At 43.1% G+C, this 27,229-nt stretch overlaps 2 protein-coding genes across 3 annotated transcripts; one reads left to right on the top strand and one right to left on the bottom strand.

Annotated features, from left to right (window-relative positions):
- Positions 1-465: 465 nt before the first annotated feature.
- Positions 466-9,084, bottom strand: zbtb21 (zinc finger and BTB domain containing 21). 2 transcript variants are annotated; one of them, XM_047607393.1, is made up of 2 exons: positions 8,956-9,084; positions 466-6,622 (listed from the first exon to the last, which is right to left on the bottom strand). In XM_047607393.1, exon 2 carries the CDS (start codon positions 6,618-6,620, stop codon positions 3,555-3,557), a length of 3,066 nt encoding a protein of 1,021 aa, XP_047463349.1. In that variant the 5' UTR covers positions 6,621-6,622; positions 8,956-9,084; the 3' UTR covers positions 466-3,554. The 2 variants fall into 2 exon arrangements, with proteins under 2 accessions (XP_047463349.1, XP_047463350.1); XM_047607394.1 differs by having other exon boundaries at positions 8,519-9,084.
- A 1,803-nt stretch (positions 9,085-10,887) lies between these two features.
- On the top strand, positions 10,888-23,586 carry umodl1 (uromodulin-like 1). Its single transcript, XM_047606295.1, has 17 exons — positions 10,888-11,170; positions 11,528-11,770; positions 12,027-12,185; positions 12,796-12,920; positions 13,274-13,457; positions 14,236-14,376; positions 15,363-15,608; positions 16,848-17,105; positions 17,527-17,639; positions 17,744-17,963; positions 19,331-19,468; positions 19,566-20,596; positions 20,753-20,907; positions 21,474-21,710; positions 21,985-22,141; positions 22,254-22,338; positions 22,744-23,586. Exons 1-17 carry the CDS (start codon positions 11,095-11,097, stop codon positions 22,929-22,931), a joined length of 3,756 nt encoding a protein of 1,251 aa, XP_047462251.1. The 5' UTR covers positions 10,888-11,094; the 3' UTR covers positions 22,932-23,586.
- Positions 23,587-27,229: the final 3,643 nt, after the last annotated feature.

Here is a 27,229-nt window from a genome sequence, read left to right on the forward strand (position 1 = left end):
ACTCGGGGGTTGTCTGTCTGCCAACAGGAAATGGATACAGAAGAATAGTTCATTCAACACACATCGACATTATCAACACATTCTGTGTGCTTCATCAGATACACTGATGGCAATTCATCATAGGTGCTTGAGTGTGTAAAGTGTGGAATGTGTTAATTCATTAACAAATTAGCCCATTGGTTGGAAAGTTGTTATTTTGATGTATTTAGAAGTAGAAACACCAAAGACTTACTGATTTGAGCCGTCAGATGGCAAATTGTCCTTGATGGACATTAAAGTTAAGTGAATGGATTCTGACAAAGGTAAAAACATTTAAAGGAGACGGCGTCTGGTGGCAATAGATGAAGTAGGAAAAGTCATTGTTACACAATGAAACATTTGATCAAACTTTAAGTTAGATGATAAGCAAGAACCTGGGACAACGATCAATCCTAAACCTAAATAATAAATAAATACCACACCTGATTGTATATATGTATATATATATGTATATATATATACACTCCACCGTTACTCTTTATTACAGAAATGAAGCACAAAAACTGTAGAAAAACTTAAACACAAAGCAGCTGCAAGTCTCCAAAAGCAACAATAACGCAAATACAAATATTCATTATTGCAGTGAGAGCACAGGAATACTAAAAAGATAAAACTTTTCTTTACTAACAAAATTGGTACAAAATTTAGAATACAAACACTTCCATGTACACAAGTCTAATCATCTCGTCGAGAAGGTTTTTCTCATAAGAAAAAATAAGAGCACTATTATCGATACAGAATTTCTGCAAAGAATTTAACATCACGGTGCAGATCTCTTTGACTTCTCCCAAACAGTAATAATCATAATAACTGACAACAAAGTTCTATTCCATCAAGCCGAAGCAAAGTATTTACTTGTACAAGAATGCAATTGTAAAACAGCTGGAATACAATCAAAACACAATCTTTTATAATAAATCTTTAGGAAGCAGGAACACTCCGTCGCCGTTTGTAGAATAAAACATTCCCGTGCCTCCCTCCTCTTTGCGTCACCTCCTCAAAATGCCTGAGTCAAAGTTTTCTGAAACTATTGTGCTTTTATGTAAAGTAATATCCACAAAATGTTTTTTTTTTTTTAAAGTTGCATAAGGCCATCAAAGCACTGTAAAGCTCTGTTAATTATCATGTGGGTTCAACTGCAAAAAAAAAAAAGAAAAAAGAAAAATCAGTGTTTAAGTATTTACATAACACTGGTCCTGCACAGATTTAGTGACTCAGAAATTGTGACTATGTCCGATAGACATGAAGGACTGTTTCTGTATTTCTTGTTTGAGTGTAACCATACATTGCATTGCGATACTGCAGCACAAAAATCTCCTGAAAGCTTCCGTGCAGTAAATATTGATTGACTTCCTGTAGCTGGTGTCATGAGCCAAATACTTGAATGATGTTAGCTTGAATTTAGGATGCTATCCAATCAACCTGGCCAGATCATATTTTCCGACAGCCCCCACACTTCTCACTACACCGGCCAGAGCACCTTTTATAAAGTTTACTTGCAACCATTTGCCTGCAGAAAAGTGTCAGATGACTGGACTGTCTCGTTCGTGTGTGTAGGTTGACAAGGTTCAGCAGGCTAACGATTAGGAAGATACATTGTTTGTAAATGCTGGATGAAGTCGGTAAGCGATTCAACAAGGCTGCATAGTGAAATTCTATGCTTAAAACAACAGATATCTGAAGTGTGTTTGATATATGATATACTGTCAGTTCAGATTTGATTTATTATACTGAAGTTCTTATTCACCATTAAACCAAATGATGCAAAGGCAATCTGAGGCTCAACTAGAGGAGAACAAATGAACGATAAGTAGGAGGAAACAAAACAAAAAACGTTGGGACCTATTTATCATTTTTACTCCTGCAGCCGAAAATCTCAATTATGTAAATTAAAAGATCCAGGCAGACTCTCGTTCTCTCTCTATATATATACACACATATACATACATATATATATATCTTTCCACAAATCAAGTGTCAAACAAAGTGCATATTGAATACATTGTTGAGGCCACCAATTTCCTCTTGAGGGATGCCACTTACACCAAAAGATGTATATTTAGGTTTGACCAACAAAATCGAAAGCACAACTCTGAACCGCAACTTCCAAACTCTTAAAGAACCTTACCCACACTCTGAGAGACCAATGTATATACCACAGGTGTCAAACATGCAGCCCACAAGAGGGTCTAATCTGGCCCTTGGCATGAACTTGCATGAAAGTGTGAAAATGACATCAAAGATGGCGATTTTTCAATGAACAGTAACTGCTTTTCCAAATTTTTCCACTGTTTTAGTGAGAGAAGTGGACAAAGCACTGAGCCCAAATTGCACTTATTTTTCCTCTTTTTTTTTTTTTTTTTAAAGGAAAGTTTATTAAATGTAAACATTTGCCTAATTTACTTCTTCTTTGCACTAAAACACATGGAAAAAGTCTGGAGTTGTCTCAACTTAAAGGTTATTATTAGGTTGATAGGTTATGATACTTGTCTGGCGTGCTTCAGAACAAACTGGGCTGTGTGTGGCGCCAAACCAAAATGAGTTTGACACCCCTGGTATATACAGTAGCTGTCCCTTCTATTACTGCAACTTTAAGGGCCATGACACACCGAGCCGAAGGTCAGCTGCCGACCGATGTTGGGATGTCGGTGGGCACCCGTGGCCCCAGTTTTTGTGGAGCATCCTGCACCGTTGGCAAGAGTCAGACACCCGACGGTGGCTTTAAAGCCGACTGAACGTGGTGAATTAGTGAAACAATGCTGGAGAAATTTACGTGCTAAAAATAAGCCGTAATGACAAATCGGACAGAGGGCTCTTATTGTTATACATCCTCATCTCATTCATATTTGTGTATCTTTTCACAATACAACAAATGTCTGCACTAAAGAAACTGTAGATCAAATGATCAGCATGAGGCCAGCTCTGGACAACACTTTTTCTTCCAGTTTCACTTTTTTTTAATGAGGAACACAAACTACCTCCATCAGCTGGAGTCATTTCCACTAATGCAGCAGCATCAGCTGGCTGGCTGTTGGCTTTGGACCGTGTGATTAGTTTAAGTGCAACTTTCTGGCCCAGACGGAGGCGACGTGAAACAATACCAGAGTCGGTGCTACTCCTTTGATGTCGGTTTGGTGTGACTGGCCCTTCAGCCAAAAACGGTACAGCTGAAGTAATGAGGGGTACAACCGTACACCTTTGCTGTCTCGAAACACCTACATAGGTAAATACAAGTAGACAACTAAATAGATTTCAACCAGATAAAATATTAATAGATCCTTTAGAAAGAAAAGCAAGAACAATTTATAATCAATCTCATCTCACAGAGGAATCTAGCACTTGATTGCACATTCACGTTTACACCTCTAATGAACATGGCCACTTTAATATATGACACTGGAGGCAAGCAAATAAGCTATACATTCAAAATCTTCCTTTTGTAGGCTGAGGTGTGTTTATTCTAATATTAAGTATTGTCTCTCGAGAGAAGTGCACTGCTGTCGTTTGTCTGATGCTTACATGTGGCTGTGACTCTGCTCGTGGCTCCACAGACTAAAGGCCGTCTTGAAGGTCCTGTGGCAGAGCTTGCACATGTACTGTCTCTTAAACGTCAGGGCCGAGAGAGACGGCGCGTGGTAAAAGAGTGTGTCTGATTCCTGAGAGCCGCCTGGATTCTCCACGCTGTCGGACCTCGACAGAGGGCTGTGGCTGCTGGGTTGCCGCTCCAGTTCGGGCTTGCTTGTCTTGCTCACCGACGAGCTACAGGGCTCTGGGCTGCTGGATTCCTCGGCCATCACCGCGGCGACTGGCACCGCCTGGGTGGACTTGAGCACGGAGGCCTGCGGGGCGGGACGCTCTGAGGTTTGTGGGGTCAGGGGAGGGGAGGGAGACAGAGATGACGGGTGCATGTTGATCTCTTTGGCTCCGGGTTCGCTCGAAGTTGACATGTGGGACTGGAAGTGGCTCCAGAGGCGGAAGTTGGTCCTGAAGGCCTTGTTGCAGATGTGACAGATGAACGGCTTGATGTGGCATAGCAGCTCCTGGTGTCGTTCCAGGTCTTTGCGAGAGCTGAAGAGATTTCCGCATTTCTCGCACGGCCACACGCCGGGTTCCTCTGGCCCGGCTTTGGCGGCCTCTGCGTTGTCCATGTCGCTCACGGCCTCCTCCAACGGCTCCTCCTTCACCACCAGCTTGCCGTGGTGGCCCATGCTCAGGTCCTCAGGCACATAGGAGGAGGAGTCTTCTGAATCGTACATGGGTGGACCTGAAGAGTCGCTGTAACTGATGTTCTCTCTAGAGCTCCCGGTTCCGAGAGGCTCGTCGCTGTAATGCTCCTCTTTGAGTAGATCAGCCGTCTCCTCGCTGTTCTCTTGCTGTTTCAGGTGGATTTGGTCTTTAACAGTCATCATGTTGTGGTTGTGGACCTCCACCTGGTGGCGCCATATGCTGAAGGAGGATTTGAAAGTCCGCATGCATTCGAGGCATGTCAGCTTCTTGTACTTACAGTGAGCCTCGTGGTCCTTCTTGACGACGGGACTGGAGAACCGGAGGCCGCAGTAAGGGCACACGGTTGCGTGCCGGCAGCCCCTCTCGTGGTCGCCCTGTTCCAAGAGCGATGACAGTTTCATGTTACAAAGCCTACAGGAGTAAACACCAGCGTCACTGTTCTTCTGTTGAATGATCTCATCCTGTTCCTGATAGAGGATGCTCTCGCTCTCCGTGTCCTGATCGGCCTTCTCGGCAGGATGTGTCCTTAAATGCTGCCTGTACTGAGACTGGAATACAAAGACCTTCCCACAATACGGGCATATTAAGCTGGGCCTTGATCTCTTTTTGGTAAGTGCAGAAGATTGCAAGCCCTGCTTATTCCTCTTTAGCTTCCAGAGCAGCACTTTTTTGATTTCCCTCTCGCGCACAATGTCTATCAACTTCTTTTGAAATTTCTCGTCCAGCACGGAGGAGCTGGAGGAGGATGCTGGGTTTTGTACCACGCCATGCTGAGTTTGGCAGTGTGTCCACACTTTGAAGTTGGTATGGAAGCGCTTGTGGCAGATGTCGCAGGCATACGGCTTTTCCGGGTTGTGATACATATTTACATGGCGGTGCAGTCCGGCACTGGACCGGAAAACCTTTAAACAGTTCCAGCATTTGAAAATCTTGTTTTGAGGCGGCTCCCCACTGTTCTCACTGGGGTCGCCGCCGGCATGCTGAGGTACTGTTTCTGACACGTTCGCGTCAAGCGAGAGGGCGTGTTCCTTAAATATTCTGCTTTTCTTGAACGGGTACCGTCTGTTGTCTTGCCTGTCTCTTCTTTTCCCCAGAGGATTGCAGTCCGGCCTGGAACCTTGGTCATAATTTGTCTGCAAGTCTTTGAGGCTGACTGGCAGAGCATCTCCGACCGTGATTCGAATAATGTCCATGGGGTCAGCTAGTGGACTGCTAGGCTCAGCTTTCACGCTGGCCTCTCTTTCTACCTGAGATTCTTCATCATACCTGCTGGGGTATTTTGACCTGAGAACCAGGGGGGATGTTCTTGTCGAACTGCCGTTGTGGGCCGATGTTTCTGGCCCGGATGCCGTTGACGCCATTTTGACAACTGACTGCTCTCGATTGTGCAACTCCTTGAGTTCCAGCGTGGGTGAGAAGACTGGAACGGGGCTGTCCATGGATAAAGATCTTCGGAGGAGGCTTTTTATGAGCGGCCCGCTCCTGTCGATGGTCTGGCTCGGCTCGCTGGCCTGAGCCTGAAAGGGCACTTTGGTATGATAGTGGGGCTCCTGCTCCTCGTTCTCCTCCTTAGTGTCCTGGTCGGCTCCCGAGTGCAGCCTGATGTGCTGCACTTCAGCGTCGCTGAAAGACACCGACGACGTCAGCTGGGGCCGAACAGAAGAGACGTGCGATTCATTCCCTTTTAAAATGGAGGTGTATGGATAGGTGGGCTTCCTCTCAGAGGCTTCACTCTGTTCAGATGATTTCCTGTTGGATTCAGATCTCCGGCCTGATTCATAGGAGTTGTATTCTGACGCAGGCTGAGCTGACTCTCGGGCAGGATGGGGAGACGTGGATCTCTCTGATGTTTTCTTCTGATAATTTGAGCGAGAGGGATGAACTGTGTCGTTCCGGACCCGACACACAATGACGCTCCTTGTCTGGACATCATTGTCGTCGCCCTCCGAGTACGAAAGCCTTTTTCTCGACACGCAGTAGGATGCATGTGGCCTTGTTGACACAATGTTGGTGAGGAAAGGGATTCCAAGGCTGTAACCCAGCTCTTGAATGGCTGCCAGGCTCCCTTTGTCCACGAAGAGTGAGGAGGAGTAAATGTAATTCAAAACTATCTCGAAGGCGTCAGGCTCGCAGAAGTCCAGGTTCACAATTTTCAGCGACTCTGCGTTCGTCCGTGTGAAGAGGGACTGGAAATACTCGCTGTTGGCCGCCAGAACACTCTTGTGGGCCTGGTACGTCTGGTCCGCCACCACCAGAACCACATCACACATTTGGCCACGCAGACGCTGCTCATTGAGCAGCCCCAACACTGAGAGGGCATGGGAGGGGTTACTGTAATGCACCAGGCTCTCCATGGCTGAAAGACAAGGAAAGAAGATATTATTTGACTGCACCGACGTAAATGAAGAAGTGGTACATAAATGTGGACAAAATACATCTGCAAAAATCTGGTCACCTTACGAATTTATTTTTATGTCTAACAGAAAGGACACATTTATTTTACTTTCAAGCAGCTGTATCCCTGTTTATTACAAACTGACCATTTACAAGAAATCAGCTGCCTCCTCATGGTAAATAGAGGCAAGTAAAAGCCCTGAAATACACCAGCAGTATTATCTCTGATCTGTATCAATGTAAAATGAACACACACGCACACAGACGTGCACACACAAGCGCACGCACACACACCGTTAGTGCGATAAATTTACTATTAATCTGATAAAAACTGGTTACATGAACACATTGTCCTAAATGCAGTGGCAGATACTTTTTACCAATTTCTGACATGTTACAGACCAAATAATTGGTCAAGAAAATAGCCAGTGTCAGCAAAGATACTGTTTCAGGATTATCAATATTTATTCAGATTAAGTACACTCTAGTAGTAATCATTAACTGATTAAATAATATCTAGGAAAGTACAACTTCTTGTGGCATTGGCATTTTTTCTTTATTTGTACTGGTTGTTGTTCCTGACTAGAGACCAAAGTTGAACCTTTTTATTGATCATGAAATGGTGTCCATTGACAGGAGACGTGCACACCAAAATGTATAGGAATTACATCACGTTATTAGAGGCATGAACAAGTAGTAGTGTCAAGTCGCCCTCAGCAACGCAGGTAAACGCAGGAAGTTTAAACTGTTTCAATTTAAAGCCAAAGCTTTCTGACTCGGAACGTGTACCCGGTGCCCCCCTCTACTTGCATAATGAAAATGTTCATTTGATTCTATTAGACAAAAAGCTAACCTTCAAAGCATGGAAGAAAATTCACAAATGAAAGTAGGAATGTGTGGCTGTCCTTTGCGTTGCATTCATAGTGATTAACTATGAATGCGCAACATAGTTTATATATAGTTTATGAAAGACAGTTGGCCCTGCACTAGTGCAGCAAATGCTACATATTTGATGGGTTTGGCAACTGTTAAGACCATCTTCAACTTGTTCAATTCATTTTAAAGACGAGATCTGACGCCTCCCCCTCTGTATGTTGTTAAACTTTGCCTCACACTGTAATTTACATTGAATGACATTTTATAAGGGAATGCCTTAACCATGACCCTGCATTAATCCTACTTTCATGAGAAAAACAATGTCCAGTTAATAGTGACAGCGTGTAGCTGGATGTTCACTCCACCTTTGTGCCAAATTAAAGGTCTTCAGGGATTTTTTTTATTTTATCATTTAACAGACTAGCTTCTGTTTCCACATGTCCATCACTGTCTTGACATCCAGAGTTTGTTACGCCTCAGCATGATCGAAAACACGGAAGGCGTAAGCGAAACGAGGCACACTCTTTAAATAGATGAACAGCTGGTCGCCTAATGAAGATGATCTCCAAATGTATATTTTTCATTTGATCTTGGGTGGCGTTTATTTTGAAATCTGCAACCGGAAAGATCGATACATTTGTTGACCACATTGATAGCGGCTACATATACATATGTACATATATACATACATACATATATATGTTTATGGGCTGACCCTTCATTCATCAAAAATCACACATCCCTCTGTTGACTGGTGATCAAAACCTGTAGCTCAAGAAAGAGAATAACAGGAAACGCTGAGTCGGGTTTCCTCGTGAAGCTGACTGGGGCTATCTGCGTTACATCGTCCGTGAGACGTGGCTCAATTTCTCACCGCTTACAACTTCCACTCCGAGCCAAATCTCGCTTTCAGTTCAGGACGCTCGCACACATTTATTTATTAATTTATTTGTTTAGTTCGTTTTTTTTTTTTTTTTTTTACCTGCACGCGTGTGCCGTTAAACAGCCCCGGAGCCGAGGCTACAGCCCCATCCGCTTTAACAGTTAACAGCTCTATCAAATTAACGGGGGTGGAAAAGTTGAGCGCGTTTCAATGGACTCCGCCGCGGTAATCCCGGAATGAAAACACGGAGACGCTGCTAGAGTGTGCGGGGAGTGAATTATGACCGCTCCCCTCAGTGGAAGTGCTCCTCTGATTTGTTTTTGATTTTTTATTTTTTTTCTTAAATACGCTTCAACCCGGCCTGGCCGCAAAACAGGTTGTAGCTGGTCCGGTTTTTACAGCAGCACAATCCCCCTTTCGAGTTACGTCAGGGAGGAAAAGGAAAAAGGTTCTCGTTGACAGCACTCCACCAACTATGTTTCCCCCTCCCCGCTCGTTTTATTGAACGTGAAGTTTTCTGGCCAGGCCACACTTACCCTGCCCGTCGTGAGAGTGGGTCTTTCCTCCACGCAGCGCGACTTTAGTCAGTGTTGTGTGGATTTCTGCGCGCTGGTCGTGATTCCATCCATCTTGAATTTGACGTCATCCCACACCAGGGATGAGGTCATCGCAAGGAACGCTCGTCACGTGCACCGCGCGCTAATAGGCTGGTTGGGGAGAAGGAGGCGGGTCAACGGAAGACATGACACCGAGGCTAATTTAAAGGGATAGGTCATATTTTTTTCGTTTTATTAGATGTTTACACGTTTTACTGTATAATTGAACTATTATACTTTTATGGCGTCGATTGAAAGCTAACTGAAACTATAACCCCGTGTAGTGACTGACAGTGCAGCTGAGGTATGTGCAGTTTAAACTGCAGTATGTCTACAGCTACATTTTGCGTGATGTTGAGTCACAGGCGCCACAGTAAACTTATTCATTGTTTTTAAAGACACCCGTTCATTTTTTAATCTTCGTTATTAAAAATGACATGCATAATTCGCAAAATATATGCGTCCACCTACAGAGAATATTGTCTTTAGTACTTTAACAGGTTTAAAGATAAAATATTTTCAATTCTTTAATCTTTAATTGACTGTAAAAATACTTTTTGTTCTTCTACTTTTAGTCAATAAAGTTACAATGCATAAAATCTGCAGCTTTAGTATTTGTATTATTATTTTGTTCTATTCTATTCTATTTTTTGTCAGAGGATTTTAAAGATGCATTTCCATCTTTTAATTTTAGTAAATAAAACTGCCATGCACAGTTGTTAAATATTATGCATCCAGGTACAGAACAGTACAGAACAGAACAGAACAGAACAGAACAGACTGTCTTTAGTAGATTTAAATAGTGCAAAAATCGTTCAGATAATATACATGTAACTACACGCCCCTTAGCCCCAGTGAAACTAATTAGGTCCGTGACTGAAAAAAGTCACTATAGCACAGCAGTCAATTTGTGTCATTACTGGCATCCAGTGGGGACTTGTCGCTATGTGCATTTGGCCTACAGGCCTCTTCCTGGAAAACCATGTCACCACAGTACCTGGCAACAATCTCATTACCCAGTCAGGTGTGGCACTGGTGAAAAAGCCTGACTGCGCCACTCCTGATGATCACGAAAAAGCATTTCATTCTGAAATCTCATTTTTTGATATCGGTGCATTCATGTTTAGCAGCCTTAATTGACCCTGCGCCTCCTTGCATGCACACACCCGAGTGCGCCTGCAAGTTTCCAATTGTTATCGCCTGATGACTGGAGGACGTCTAATCGTGCCCATTTTCACACCTCATTAATATAAAATGAGCACCATTACACGGATCACTACGTTTACTATGAATTAGAGCACATGCATGTAAACCAATGCAGAGGCCTGTCTAATTCCCTTTCATCAAACATGAATGCATTCTTAATGTCAAAGTTATCACAGCGTCTCGATCTCGCCTTTTTATAGAACGTATTTTGACAGCCAAAGCGTCCCACTGTTCCTTCATATAACAAGAATGAGGACATGTGGGAAAATGGCAGGGAAGTTTTGCACTCCTCCTTATTTGACATTAATGGCTGACACAGTTGGCTGTTAATGCCGGCAGCATAGCAAGCACTGCCATGGTTACCTGTGTGGAAACCAAGTCATTAGGGACTCTGACTCCTCCCATCCCACATCTTTCCCCCGGCATCATAAACATGTTTACTGCCACTGACACTGCCAAATGAGTGAAACTTATTTAGTTTACATAAATGAAAGCATGCTCTGCCCTGCCATTGTGAAAATAATATGAGCCAAAGACTAGTCTCTTATAGTGCTTTACTCTGTTGTCACTCTGCTGCCATTTGTCAAAGCAATATAGGATAAATAGCTGTCTAATTACTGCAGTTCAAAAATAAATGTCATTCAAGTACATTCATAAATCTTACTCCAGATATTAAGATCTATCGAATACTCACCTGCAAACCGCCCTGATTTTGTGGTCCATTGGGGACTGATGGTGCAACTGGGGGGCGGAGAGAAACAGAGCCACAGAGGATTCGGTCTTTGACTACACCCTGTTCGCTTTATCTCAGAGTGAAACATGCAGGTACGATGTGCTGGTTAATTATTTGGTTGATACTGTGAACTGTGAAAAATGAGTTGGATGCTCTCTGTCTGGATGTCTGCGGCCCTGCTGGCTCTCTGTGGAGGACAAAACAGTGAACAGCAAGGTAGGTGTACACGCCGATGAAACATTAATCCGATGAACAAAAACAAAACCATACTTAAATTTTGATTTACACCTCTTTCTTGACTGCGAGATAATGTAGCATGTTAGCAGTTGAATTTCACTGCCTTGGTCTTTTTTTTTTTTAACTTCATACAAATGCACAGATTCTTGTCATTGTAGATGCTAATTGCACACATACTTTATCTTGTATATATCCTTGTAATCCTGTTTAACATGAGTCATATTCCTTGTATGTCCCTGCATGCATGGTCTGATAAAGCTGATCTGATTATCACCCAGTGGCTTCCTACGAATTAACCATAACCAACAGCAATTCACAAGAAATATTTCATTCCAGAGGTGCACCTTGCTCCGTCCGGTTACCATCTGTGTATCCGCAATGAGACCCGGACTGTGAGTTTCCTGGTGGTGCAAATGGTCCCCTACACGGTGTCAAAGCCTTGCGGCGGCTGGCTCTTCTGGAAGACGTGCACGGTCACGCTTCACAAGCTGGTCCATCAGACCGAGCACAAGACAGTGAACGAGCAGGTGGCCCGGTGCTGCGATGGCTTCGTGCAAGTCGGCCGTTACTGTGCCCTGCGTGAGTGTGACGCACGTCGCTTATCCATCCGTGGGTTTGAGGGTGATAGAGTGGCGCAGATTTGCTTGAGGATCCTTTGTGTTTGTACTATCTGTTGGTGAAGCATAACGCACCGTAGACGGCTGGGCATTCTGTGTGACCTTTCAGCTTGTGATGTTTGTGTGCAAGACACCAGATGGGAGAGCAGAGACTGAACTGCTACAAATATCTTGCCGCTAATATATAGTCCGTAACATGTTATTTCCTCTGAATGAAGCTGTAAACAGGAGTGGCGAGTTTGTTGCCAAGCCAGGATCCTGTCCAACTGCGGATGGATTTTCTTCTAGCTCTGAGGCCTGCGTGTTGGATATAGACTGTCCAGGCTGGCAAAAATGCTGCCAGAGATCCGGCCACTGCCTCTGCACGGATCCTGCAAGTTAGTACACACTCAGATTGTTTTCCTTCGCCGTTAAACTTTAAAGCTAGCATGGTTTATCTTAATATGAAGATCTTCCAACATTACACATAAACTGAGCCCGTGTCACTTTACTGTGGTCACAAATGACGTGAGACTCAGCTCAGTAATGTCCGCTGCACAACAACATCAATCTTAAGTGTGATGACAGCAACGTGTTTTATTGCTTGTAGTTTCCATTTTTATTGAAAAAGGAGGAACGATTTATTTCTTAAGCGGCTTTAAAAGAAAAAAAGAAGAAGAAGAGGAAAAAAAACAGAGCAACTCTCTTTTGAAAAATGTTCCAGCTACTTGTGGAAATCCACAGACCTCACTGCGAGCCATTTCCCTTGGAACCACTTTCTGCCGAAGAAATAATGAAAGCAAAAACTCACATGCGCGAGTCTGTAGCTCGAAAATAGATGTACTGTGATGTGAAATTCAGTGGTTTTAAGTAATGCAGGCAGGTTTCTGTGTTGCAATTAGTCGCGCTGCTGGTTTATAAAGGGGAGAGTCAAGTGAGAAGGTTCTCTCTTTAACAAGGCTCCTAGTGACTAAATGTGGAACTGAATCGTTTTAACTTAATTTTCAGGCTCAAACGACTTTGAAAGCGGTGGAAACATTTTGAATGCAACGGTGATGGTGAAGGAAGATTACAAGCAGCTGATGACCAAGGATGACGGCCTCCTTGATCACGCTAGATTGCTGCAAGCAATGGTAACAGTCATATCACTACTGCAATGCTAATGAACCGCCGGTGCTGGAAATAATACTAATAACTCAAAGCCTTTCACAGTGACACATCTACCCATCCGTTCACACAGGCGCACACGCATTTACACACTAGTGCACTAAGGAAGCAAATAAGGGTTTATGTCTTACTCAGGGACCAAATTGCTAACCCACTGGTTGGTGAACACCATGGTCCACAATATAGACATTTGTTGATACATCTGCTATATATAGCAAGACAGTGTTGCCATGGCCACAAACCGGCTAACATCGCAATTAGTGTTAAAGCACTTGGTTTTTGCCGTGTGTCATTCAGTGTGTGTCTCTGTCCCTAAAAGGTGACTGGAGCTCTGCAGTCCGAGGTTTCCATCCGTTACCTCGACTCATGGCCTGTGCATCCCTACAGAACGGCCACCTCCCTGCTAATCGACTGCAACTTCACCCTTTCACTGCACAACGTCACGTCGAGGCTGAGCCTTCTCCTCACACACATAGACGAGGTGACTTCTGTGACAGTGGAAGGTGAGTAGACAGCGGCGTTCTGTTTCTGTCCGTGTGAAGCTACTTGGGGCTTTTTTTATTTATTTATTCAATTTTCTCCCCCCCCCCTTTAGTGCAATGACATTCTTGCAGAGTTTTGAGAATGATTCATGTAGCAGAGAACACAGTGTTCAGGAAAAAATGACTCAGTCGCGCAACAGTTTCCTTCTCCCACCACTTCTGTTTGAGTGACAGTCATCTGTGGGATGTTTCCTGCAATAGCGGAAAATAACACCGCAGCGAGCACGCATACACACGTGTATGAACACGCGAACCCACGAGTGCGCACGCACACACACACACACAGTATTAATCATGAATCAGTCGTGGTCGTTACATTTGCACAAAAGACAGTAACAAGCTCGCCACAACACACACGCACGCACACACACACACACATACACATCAAGCCCAAAAAGGTTCTCTCAAATAGGAGATAATTAAATTCCTTCTCCATTCTACAGGCATTCATCACTGAATCCAAGGATAATAATGATCTTATTTTTAGACACATCTGAAGTGCCTAGCCTTTAAATTAAAGGTACAGCTCTGACTCGCACATTGTAGTGAGTTTTAAGCAACAGTTTTCCGTCTTTACAGATGCCTTTATTTGTAATTCATATTGTAGAATGTCAAAACCCTTCTGGTTTTTAATTCTTTTGAACAAAGTCTTAGCTATTTTCAGTAAGTGCAATAAACACGACCCTAATTCAAAAGCATATGCATGTAACGTGTTTGTGTTTTATTTATTTTCTTCCAGATTTGGACGAGTGCGCACACTCTGCTCTTCATCAGTGCTCCCCTCTGGCCCACTGTGTCAACACAGTCGGCTCCTACCACTGCGTCTGCCGCGGGGGATACACTGACGCTGACCCCGGCAATCCTGGAGCCAACTGCACAGGTTAGGCTCTGTGTGTATGTGTCGTAAACAGATGTTGCTTATCATTCAGTCTTTGGTTCATTGCAGTAAGTCCAACCGCATTTGCACTTTTAAAACGTAGAGAAAACACACGACATGACACGCAAGGTGGATAGAGTGAGAATGCCTCTGAAAAGCCAGATGAACGGTAAAAATCTGAACATCGGGCGTCCTTGCGATTAAACTGCTTGTATTAAAACCTGAAGTGGTGCAGGGACGCGTGAAGAAACCCATTCATGATGAATAGATTGGAGAGGCTGTGATCTCTTTCATTTCGTAAAGGATGACACTCCGTTCATACAAGGATTCGTATATTACATTTAAAGCTCTTCTGCAAGTCGTTATACACTAATGATAAGAATTCTGATTCAGGAAACATTTGCTCAAAAGAGACATTTGAAACTGAGTGTAGGGGCCACCTTTAGCAGAGATAACTTCCTGTGTAGGTGTTCGTCTCCACAAGATTTAATAATATGAAAAGGTCTTTGCCTCTATGCTCATTGGTAAACAGTACTTTCGCTCTAATGTCCGTTTTCCTGGTTCACCTCTAGTGCAGGACTGTAGACCAGCGTGCGTTGAGACCAACAGCTGCAACTTTTTTTAGAGGCCCTAAAAAGGTATTTAGATTTGGACATAAATTAGTGAAGCAGATATCAGTGGTATATCAGAGGTATTTCTGCATTATGCTGGAAAGTCCCAAACTGAAGAGAAATATTCTAGTACGGCATGAACTGTAGCGTTATGGAAATCTTGTCTTTGGCACCAACAAAGCTGTTAGGAACAAACCACAGATAAACGTCCTAAGGCCAGTCAAAGCAGCCTGAACCGAGATCCTGTGGTGAGACTTAAAGAAACGTCTCGACAAACCTTAATGGTAGAGTCAGGCGCGTTTTGTATTTAATTAGCCACCTGCAAAACAGTCGGGCTGGATGCACCCAACTCTCAGCACCCCACACTTTGCATCAAAGGTTTCAACATCAGCGTCACCACAGAGGCCCCGCTGACCCACCTGCCACTGACGATGAACACGACCTGTGCCCCAGAGTCCAACACCACGCGGGACCTTCCAGGCAACAGCACCACGGGTCTTTTCAACTCCTCTGAGAGCAACACGGCCACATCTCTGACATCACCTCCCTCGTCCTGGACAAGACCTGTGACTCAGACCAACGCGAGCTCAACTGAAGAGGCACCTCTGCCAGCAACCACATGTCGTAAGAAATGCGTTATTTTTATCTCGAGGCTGTTTCGAATCCTGGCTTACAAGCGAGGGTAGCTGGTGACGTGGGCCAATAGAAAATGTCACTGATTGAGGTATTTCCTTTGAACAACACAGATCAGGCATCTTCAAAGGAATATGCCTACATGTAAAAATTTTCATAACTGTAAGTCTGTTGTGTAGGTGGGGATGTTAATTATAATAAGCCTAATTATTATTCCTTTACTGATCCTTCATGGGGAAATCCCCTCTCTGCATTTGACCCATCCATTTGTTTACACAGTGGAGGAGTGAACTGCAGCCCCAGGTTGGCTGTGCCCGGGGAGCAAATTGGGGGTTAGGTGCTTGCTCAGGGCTCCACAGCCCTTCAGACCCCAAGTGGCACCTCTAGGCCCTACCCCACAGCTCCCCTGTAACAAAAAACATCTACCAGATCAACCACTTACTCTTCACATTTCAAGTCTTTTCTTTGATAAAACAGAAAAGGACATTTTGAAAACGTAACAACAAAGTCCATCTTTGTACGGCTCATTCCATATTTAAAACAAACTACCTCAAGCAACGCAAAGATGAGCGTTAACGCTCTAACTGTAGTTTCAAGTGTGTGGGCTTGTGAGGGAAACTTAAAAGTGATTTGTGAATTATGTTTTGTTCAGTTTGTACCTCAAACTAAAAGATGTTGTCCTTTAACGTACGCCCATTGAGCACTTTATGTTTGTATAGAGAGCATATCCTCTTCTAAAAATGTTGTACCGCCATGTTTCTGCTGTAGCCCAGAGAGAACTAGACAGTCATACATGAATTTTTTAGCAGCCACTGAAAAAATGATGGGGTCTAAAGCGTTTTAAGTTGGAGGCTATCTACAGTCTCACTGCTTGACACCACGGAATCCGATTTTCCTTAAAGGATGAAGGCTGATTTGGCAAGCACACGTAATTAACTCCCCCACCTCCACTATAGAGAAGAGCACTTTCAATGATTGTCTTCCACTTAGACAACAGGAGAGTCACAAGTTAATTAATCAACTTCGAAGGTATTCTTGGCTAGGCTAGGCTAGGCTAGGCTAACTTGTTTCCAGTCACTGTACCACTAAGCTGGCTACTAGCAGATTTGGAAGTGGTATCAACCTTTTCACAGAGCAAACCCAGTATGCATATTAGTATTTACAGTGTTTAAACACTATTGATAAACAGTAAACCATGTCTGTTACCTCCCACCCACCAACACCTTCCAGCACCTCCCAGCATCAACATGTTACAGCCTGCTAACGTCACTGGAACGTCCTTCTGTGTTTACTGGTCCGGCCAGTTTCACCCAAACCAGACTTACCTGGTTGAAATACGCAAGGGGTCAGAGGTCGTGTTGTCCTTGGAAACCAATCAGACCAGGATAGAGAAGAAGAACCTGCAGCCTGGGATGCTCTACAATGTTACTGTCACACCTTGTGCATGTGGAAGCCAAGGAGTCGCCCTTCACATATCCATCAGAACGGGTAAGAAATGATAATTACAGTTGCTTTGATATTTATTTCTTTTTTGGCAGAAGGTGAGTTCAGAGCTGATTATACTCACAGATTTGCCGGATCAATCAGATTTTTGTGGCTAACTGTGCGCTGATGGGCAGAAGAGTAATGGCAATGTACACATTATACATATCATCAGAATGCTGTGCAATTGAATTCGTTTACAACAAAATGGCTTTGATTAGTTGAAGGACTATCCAATTACCGGCACAAGAAAAGAGAATGACTAAACCCAATTTTTGAAAATAAGATTAAATGTAGCCCATTATTACCACCCCCACAGCCATAAGAAATGAGATAGAATTGCCTTTAATAACTAATCTGTGATGAAGAAAAGGCTCATCGCATTTAATTGTAGAAAATGTGTATCAAATAAGGCTTTTCTTTGTAGACGCCCAGACTGTGGACGGCACAGCACGACTTACCAACATCCAGTTCACTGAGGACCTCCAGAACACCAGCAGCCAGGCCTACAGAAACCTCACTGAGAGTTTTATTCACGAGGTGGGTATGTCACGAGGAGCATCCATTGCAAAATATGATCTTTGAATTCAGATGTTTTTAATAAATTCCCCACGCTTCTCTCCTGTGTCCTGTGTATCCAACAGATCTACCGCTCTCTGTCTCCAGAAATGAGGGCACTGGTAGATTCAGGCCAGGTGACGATCGAGATCAAAAGCATTTCCATGGGCAGTGTGGTGGTCAACTTTATCATAATCCTCTCGTCCGGTCAAAGCCAGGACATAAGGAATGTATCCACAGCACTGCTGCACTCCCTGATGAACAGCCCCGTGTACACTGTGGATGCAAACAGCACAAGCATAAATGGTGTGTTTCATATAATGGCAGTGTGTTTTTGAAGAGTTGGTTAGGACGAACCCCTAAAAACAGCTCCAAATAATAACATTTAAAGTACCTTTCGGTTACAAGTCTGAAATAAGGAACCCACATGCCAGAATGGGCAGGAAGAATTTAAATTCTGGGCAGACCTTTGTACTGGAGTGGGAGTAATTATCAGTTTTTCAGTAGCCTCCACGTCAGCATCCAAATTGAAATTACTTCTGGGGAAGTTGTGATAAACTTTGGTAATTCAACTAGAAATAAAAAAGCAGACATGGTGGTTCGTGTCAGTCAGTCAAATACCATTAAAGTATGATCACTGATAATGAGACTCCGAAACTCACTGATCAGACACTCAGATCAGATGAGATCTCCACAGACAACCTGTTCACACAATGTTCGAATTACGCAACTGCAAAAGGCCATTTATAACAATTGCAGCAATTCGTTTGTTCTTTAGGTAATGTTTGGCTGTGTTTTGTTTGGTTACTCTGTATTAATTTAGAATCTCCAGGAAAAGAGCAAGGAGTAGATTTAGCACAGCTCAGCTAGTCTGATGACAAGAGGGGAGTCAGCTTGTTTTGGAATCATTGGAATACTGTAACACATTAAAAAAAAACAAAACAAAAAACAACAACTTTAAAGTAAAAACATAATAGGTTGTATCACATGTTGTGCTTTACCTCCTGAGACCTGAGCTTAAGCTTGGTGTACATTTTTAATTTCTCCAAGGTATTTGGGATTAGTAGGGCCTAAGACGTATAAAAACTAAGGATCATCTTTGATCAGGAAGTAGTTTTGGAAAAATAAAAAAGCATATCCTCATATGTAGACACAGATTATTTTACTGTATATTATAATAAAGTCACCAATATGTAACAAAATACAAAACTGAACATGGCTATGACAAACTGCAAAGACAGAATCGCAAATAATGAATCCCCAACTTCCTCAAATGAGTATTTGCTAATTAGTGAAGTTACTATTCAGTGCATTTGTTACGTTTGCATGCCATTTTAAACTAGAAACATAAATAAACAAGCTTCAACTGTGAAATTTGACAAGGTTGTGGACATTTTTGCGCTTTTACACTAACTAGTATCTGGTTATGAGGATAAATGTTTAAATGAAGCAGAATAAGCTGCTACAAAGCTAAGTTAATGTCCCCATATGAGGATGAAAAAAAATTTGTGTTCAAAGCAATGACCTTTTTTTGTGTCCAATGACAACATTTTCAAAAGTGTGGGGTGAAGTAAAATGTATAGAGGGTTGTACGTGTCTGAAGTAGAATCTATAGAACAGTAACCAACAACAAAAACCTGACTTACTCACCAAAAACATTTTATCCTTTGTAGATGTTAATGAGTGTGCTTCAGGGGACAATGACTGTCACCCGTGGGCAAGATGCACAAACACCTTCGGATCGTACACGTGTGATTGTTTGGATGGATACATGGACAACAATCCAGAAAGGCCTGGACGAGTCTGTCAAGGTAGAGTCCAGCTGTGCAGTAGTATGAAAGATTTGATTTACAATTGCATTAAAGACATAATATCATTACATTTTGTAAACTGTTTTGTCTCCTGCAGCAATTGCTGCCTTGGAGACAACAACAACGGCAGTGGCAACAGCGATATTTCCTACAGTTAGCTCCTCTACCGTCTCTCAGATGACCTCCACCAGTGAGCCGTCAACAAGTCAGTCAATCGTTACTCAGTCCACCCCCGGCTTTGCCACAACAGCAGCCACTGTTGCCCTAGCAACCTCCTCTACTACAACAATAACCACTACTATCCCAACAACCACTTCAATTACCCCAACAACAATCACTACAACCCCAACAACCACCACTACTACCTCAACAACTACTACTGCTACTCAAACAACCACTACTACGACCCCAACCACAACCATTACTGCTACCCCAACAATCACTACTACTACCCCAACAACAACCGGTACTACTACTCCAACAATCACTACTACTACTACCCCAACAACAACCGCTACTACTACTCCAACAATCACTACTACTACCCCAACAACAAACGCTACTACTACCCCAACAATCACTACTACCACCCCAACAACAACCACAACCACTACCCCGTCCTCTTTTACTAACCCAGTGATCACTGCTACCTCAACAACCATTTCGACTACCCTAGCAACCACTTCAGCCAACACAACAACCACTGCTACCCCACCTTCTACTAGCCCAATGATCACTAGTACCCCAACAACCACTTCAACCACTGCTACCCCACCTTCTTCTACTAGCCCAATGATCACTAGTACCCCAACAGCCACTTCAACCTCTACTACTCCAACCCCTTCTACTAGCCCAGCAACAACTACTACCCCACTGACCACTTCTACAACAACTACCACTACTGCTTCCCAGCGATCTGCCACCAATACCTCTATACAGTGGGCCCTCTCGGTCCAGTGCAAAGTTGGTGCCATCACCGTGGCTGTTGCCAAAGATTTTCTTACTAGAGCCCACATTCAGGAGAGCGCCCTGTACCTGGGCATGCAGGATTGTGTTGTCAACGGAGGCAATGCTACCCATGTCGAGCTGACTGTGGCCTGGGATGAGTGTAACATTACGCTTGTGCATGTAAGTCCCCTTTCTCTTCTGTAAAAGCAGTTGGCCGCTTTTGTGTCACATATCTCCCAGCATAACATACTTTCTAGCATTTTCTCTACCAAATTGTAAAGTGCGTTAACTAACACTGTAAAGAACCCTCACTGTTTCATGCTCTTGGTATTTTAGAATGAGACCTCCTACACAGCATCCATAATGCTGTTCAACACCGTGGATCCATACACCTCAACAAGTGGATCGGTGCCCAGAACACTGCTGCAAGTCCCCATCATGTGTACCTACATGAAGAACATGCTTATCTCTGCAGACTTCAGTTCCATGGGGTATACTTCACTGCCTGTCATGATTACTCAGCATACTTCAGGCCCACCATTTTCTCAGCAAATTCGTCCAACCAGATACATTGACTACTACCGTGTCACTGTTAAAACTTGCTAAATGCAAAAGTGACTTTCAGAACATAACGCATAGTAACTGGCAGCTGGAATTGTTGCCTAAGCTGAAGAAAACCTTTTTGTGACCCATTTGGATTATTTTATATAACATATGATCTGAATCGTATGGTGGTGAACTGTGCATAATAATGATGTATATCTACATTATTTAAAATTACATTTCACAAAAATAACACATCATACATCAAGTTGAGAAATGTTTATATGTACATATTTCCATATGCATGTATAGCATCAAAAATAAACTAATGCCTACTTTTGTGCCTCTATACTATTTTATTTAGTTAATCACTAGTTTACAGTTTCTAAGAACTTTAAATTGGATTTACAAATTAGACATTTTTAACACTGCAGTTTTTGTAAGTAGTAAACTAAATGCTAAACTAAACTTTTGGTGTAAAATCAAGCTGTATTGTGTTGTCATCCATCTCCAGGTATGATATGATCAAAGATGTCATCATGGGCTCGGGATCATTCCAGGTGGTAGTGCAGCTGATGAACGGTACGGTGCCTCTGCCCTACAACTACACCTTGTCCCCCAAGGAGGCTGTGGTGGTGGAGGTCAGGCTCAACGTCTCCTCAGAACAGATTAAATTAATCATTAGCAAGTGCTGGGCCACCGAATCACCAAACCCTGCAGACACCCCGCCCTACATCTTCCTGGAAAACAGGTCTGGATAATATTTACTTTTACTTTTATTTATTTATTTACTTTCATTACAGGGGCCTGGGTGACAAATGGTCAAATGGCTAATGGGCTAAGGATTTCTCAGTTTCATATATACATATAAACATGACATTTGTTTGCATAGAATCAATGTGGAGCTTTTTCTAAATACAGTATTCATGTAATTAATTCCCAACGACAGTTTGAGGTCTAGATAAAGGCTGTGTTCTAGTCAGACCCTAAGTTCAGCTCTCAGTCCCTGGTGTGTGTCTCCACAGCTGTTCCACGAACTCATACACCACAGTGCTGATGAATGGGAACTCCACCACATCCCGCGTGTCTGTGAAGATATTCTCCTTTGTCGACCTGAATGTGCTCTATCTGCACTGCAAGGTCCAGATCTGCTTGCAGATCGGGTCGGACTCATGTGTGCCCGTGAGTTAATTCCGTTCCAGAGAAAATCGATTCAGTCTGGGGTCTAAAATAAGTAACAGACTGAAGTACCTGCTCCAGTAGTAATTGCTGGAATATTCTCGTTGGCTTGCAGGATTGTCTACAAAGAACGGCTCGGTTTCCAAACACAATTGGGGCAGCTCTTGGTTCTTCCGGGCCTGTGCTCAGGTCAGCTGAAGGTATGCGCTTCATACAGGATAACAGTAATATCTATGAAACCTGTGATTGTAGTGTGGTGTATGTTCTGCATTTCAGTTCTGCTTAAAAATTGGTAATGGCAGTTCTGATCTGTTGCTGCTCTTAAATCTACCATTATAACTTAATTTCAAAGTTTGATTGAGGAATCTAGCTTGCTCTATGTGCTGCTCTCTCTATTATCAGTCTGCTAGACAGTAAATTTAGTAGCTTCATTACAAAGAAACACCTCAAAACCATGAACATGAAATAAATGGTTCCATCATATACTCATACGTAAAAGTCACATGTAGTATTTGTACAATCTTGTCACCATTTTGTCATTTGCTTTATTTCCACTGCATATTTACTGGTCCTAATGCTGTAACGTGATGCATATGTTCTTGCAGAGTCTTTTGAAGAAAAATTTAACACTCTCCACATAGTCGGCCTCTCCTGCCTCGGGGTCGGACTGTCGCTCTTCTTCATCATTGGTTTCGTCTGCCTCTTCTATTACCAAAGGAACCGCATCGGACACTACAACTTCAGCGTCAAACCCAAGCAAGAGAACTTCACCTACTTGGTCTTTAACACCTAAGGGTGCAGCAGACCTGCGCCAAGTCAACAATTAGACAAAATAAAATACTTGCAAGGTTGTTACGGCGAAGCCGCCACTGGGTGTCGCTGTTGCACCATTCACACTTTAGCTTTCGGCTGAGCATGTTTGCACATTACGCTATATATGCAGCACAGATATATATTTGAATTTAAATCTGGCTCCTCCACATGTACCTAAATAATAATAGAGTAGTTGCACAAGAAAGTCAGATGTCAAACCTACACATTTAATGGATATTCTAAAGGTAAGTAGGTAAAGATTTTATGCCTTTAGCTGGAGCTAAAATGCGTATGAGACATGAAAATACTCAGGAGAAAATTATATATATATAAACCTAAATGCAGGAGTCTTCAACTACTCACTTAGGCTGGAAAAGCAAGATTTTTAATGTACCGAGTTTGCACTGGCTTGTTTTGGATGTCTTTGTCTATACAAAGATGTTTTGTATTGTGGATGCTTAAAATATCACATCTAATACTGCACAATTATTGAATTCAATTTAATTTTATTTCACCTGCTATTTTATTTATTTGTTTATTTTTTACAATCAATATTTTAGAATTTGTCCTGATTGTCCTGTGTCGCAGATATATGCTGTCTGTCGTGTTAACTGAATAAATAAGGAAGGCAGACACTTCGGGGCGCTGCTGGCACAGTTCTTCACCTGTAAAAAAAAAAAACAAAAAACAAAAAAAAAAACAATGCAAGCTGGCTTCCTGTATGCACAGAGAGGACATGTTTACAGTGTTTGCGGACAAAAACGACAAAAGAAGCACTATATTTAAAAGAAAATATATCATACAACAGCCAACACATTTCATCTTATTTTAGAGGGAATGGAGGTCGTAGAACGGGGGGGATGGCGGTGTCATGTTCGTCCTTTAATCAGATCAGTGGTTAAGAAAAAGATCTCCCGTAAGCCTTTCTCAGTCCAGCAGAGCTGAAGAGGATCCGGCTTTTCCTCACACTTCCCATAATCCCACGTCGTTGACTACAGGCTTGCAGAAGCAGCTCCCGGGCTGGCGGGTGATGGTGGTGAATACTAAACAAGGAGAACGCTTTCTCATTGTAGAGGAGGTCCCCCGAGACCCGTGGTGAAGGGGGGGCTTACAACCATCTGGAGGGCTGCGAAAGCCCCACCTTCTAATTAACCCTCTCAGCCTCACAGCCTGAGACCTGGCAACCCATTTCTATGGCAACAGCAGGGATGGAGGGAGTAAAGGGTGCAGGGAGGGGGAGAGAGCGAGCAGGAATCAAAGGCGATGGAAAGAGCGGGGAAGCTCTGCAGTTCAAAACCATGAAATTGGCTGAAATGTGCCTTTAGCGTTGATTTAAATGTTGTGGTGCAGTTCTCTCCAACTTACCATTCTCCTCTGCATCTTTTTAGTGAGCAGTTTGGTGTGTGGCGTGCAGTTAATCTGCTCTGGATGGCCCTGGACTCCAAAAGGGAACAGTGCGCAGATGTTCGATAATTCATAACCTTCACATAAGCACAAACACAGCAACATTCCCCATTGTTCAGTGCAGCAAACAAGTACCCAGGGAGTGATTGCTGAGTCCTTGAAAACAAGGACCGTGCGGCGGAGGAGCAATAAGTTGTTCCGTACGTCTATATCTCGGGAAAGGCAGCAGAGCCACATCCTTGGCGATAGCTGCAACATGATCCGTGTCTCCACTGTCCTTCCTGTTTTCCTCCCCCTCTTCTTCACATCTGTCTCCCTCTGCTCATCTAGGTCAGGGCTGGTCAGAAACACAGCAATTCATCATGCTAGGTGCTCTGTGAGATCGTGTGTGCGTGCGCTGGAGGGGTCTCCAAGGGCTTTCTCTCACACAGGTCATTACTGATTAAACATCCAATTTGTGTTTTTACGGCGCGGCCGGGGGGCCTTCGTCCAAGCACCTTGGAACTGTAGTGGACCTGTAGTCTTCAGAGCTGAGAGGTGTAACTGCGCTCTGAAATGTACATGCTAAGTGCATGCAAAACAAAGGGACACCGATCAGGCATAACATTATGACCTGGAGAATCAGGGAACATGTGTTCCACCGCCGTTGGAAGCAAGTCCAATCCGGTTTTTAACCATCTCAGAGAACCTTTCTAAAATGTGTCCCGAAAGACTGTTTTATATGCTTTTTGTTTCACAGCCCTTCTACCTGTCTGAACAATAAATCAGTGTCATCACTTCAGACGGTACAAAATTCAACTGCCAGGCATTGAACCACAACAAAGAAAAGGGTCTACGCTGCAAGTCTACGTTTTCTTCCAGCAGTCTTAAGTCCTGCTCCCAGGCTATCACATTCACCTTGACAGATGTCTCAAAACAAAAAGTGACAGGACATTTGGAGTCAGGGCTCTACGGCTGGGGAACGATCTGCCTGAGGAAATCAGGTCAGCTGCCTCGGTCATGTCCTTATAATGTACGTTTATTGGAGAGTCTTTCCTGCTCCATTTGAGTTTTAATTGAGTTTTTTTTTTGTTCCTGCTTCCAAATCAAATTACTTTCATATCTTTGTTGAGCACTCTGCAAAGTTGATGGCTTCAATTTTTATTTTTTTTAAAGGCGGTTGCATAAGGAAAATCAATTCATAACGTCTCTGTAAAAACAATATACGAAGTCTCTTCCAAATCATGCATCTGGCCAGAAAACAATCAGTGGTGATCGGCCATCTTTGCACGCTCCTCCTTGGGTTTTAAATAATTTGTGAGAGCATCTTCGAGATGACTGACTTCCTAATTAAGACCGACAGATTGAGAGTTACGTCTCCTCCCCCGGCGCTCCTTAGTCTCTCGGTGCACAATTACACTAATCCCAGCAATCTTCAGCACCATTGCCCGGCTGTGACGGGGCGGCGCCTCAGAAACAGGGAGATCAGCTTCAGTGTGCGCGTTGTGTGCGTTTCTGTCTTCCCGTGCGTCGTCACACTGCACATATTGTCATTTCCTGTAAAACGGGCCGCTGTAATGAAAGGGGCCTAATGAGCAGCAGCTTGTATACACCAAAACCTCCAACCAGCTGCTTTATTAAGTCCCTCTCCATCCCTTTACTTGTTTCTTCAGTCTTCATCTCTCTTCTTCTTGCACTGTGCCAAAAGCTATCAGTGAAATATGAGCACTTGCTTAATGAGATGCTCCTTGTGCTTTTTAAGGAAAGTAGGTGATCCACTGCTCTTTAGTTTGTGTCGTAGACTACTGGCAGGAGAGCAGGTTCAGTCCCAGTTTTCATCCAACAGGGACATGCGTGGGATGTTTGACAATGGATCAACTCTATTGGTGCAGGCTAATGAGCAAACTGTACCTCTAAAACCTTTAAAAACTGTGAAGTATTGGAATTTCTGTCTGGTTAATTCAAACATATTACCAATTTTGGGCTGTATTCAGGCAATGCTCTTCTACAAATGCATGTGTATGTTGTGGAAATAACAATAAAAAGTGACAAAATTCATCTTAGATCCTTGCAAATGGGTGGCTACGTTACCTAAGATGTGACTCTACGACCAGCCATTTTCTTTCTTATTCCGTGCCCAAACATGTTTTAGACATAGACAATAACTGCTCCTCAAACATGAAGCCAAAGCAAGAACATGTGCGAACGACGTCCATATTTATACGGTCTGTGTTTTTAGACTTCAGACCTGATTGGTTGGAGTTCCCCTTTTAAATAACAACAAGTCTAATTACCATGTTGCACACCTGGACCATAATTGGTTTCTAGATGGATATGTCCGTACAGTAAGTGAAACTTAGACGGAATAACTCCTGAATAATAAGTCCTGGCTTCTGCTTCTCTGCAGAGTCAAGCTCTAACATCCAACATATTGGAAAACACTTTATAACACAGCCCACAGCACCTCACACTCACTGTAGATATTTAATGTAATGGGTCTTCATAGCAGCTTCTAGCAGACGTTTGTATCTAGAGTTGATGTAGAAGCTGGAGCAGAAACCAAACTTTGTCAGAATTTGCAGATTTCTAAGGCTCCTATTGTCATATAACTGAAGATAAATGTGATAATAATGTAACATACAACACTGATTGTTATTTTAACTGCACATTAGGAAGACTCTTTCTGCTCTGTAATATGTAGTATCAAGATCAATAAGTATTGTACTAGTACCTTTCTCTGTTTTGCATGAAACCGGTACGAGTAAAATGTTTACTGATTAACTGTACGTTCAAAGAAAAATACATTAAAACAGAATAAAATAAAGTCTTAACAGAAAAATAAGCATTTGGGAATAGTTGCTGATAATTAATGTTTCACACTCTAGACGTATTTAA

This window comes from Mugil cephalus, chromosome 15, assembly GCF_022458985.1.
Source record: "Mugil cephalus isolate CIBA_MC_2020 chromosome 15, CIBA_Mcephalus_1.1, whole genome shotgun sequence".
Lineage (NCBI taxonomy): Eukaryota > Metazoa > Chordata > Actinopteri > Mugiliformes > Mugilidae > Mugil > Mugil cephalus.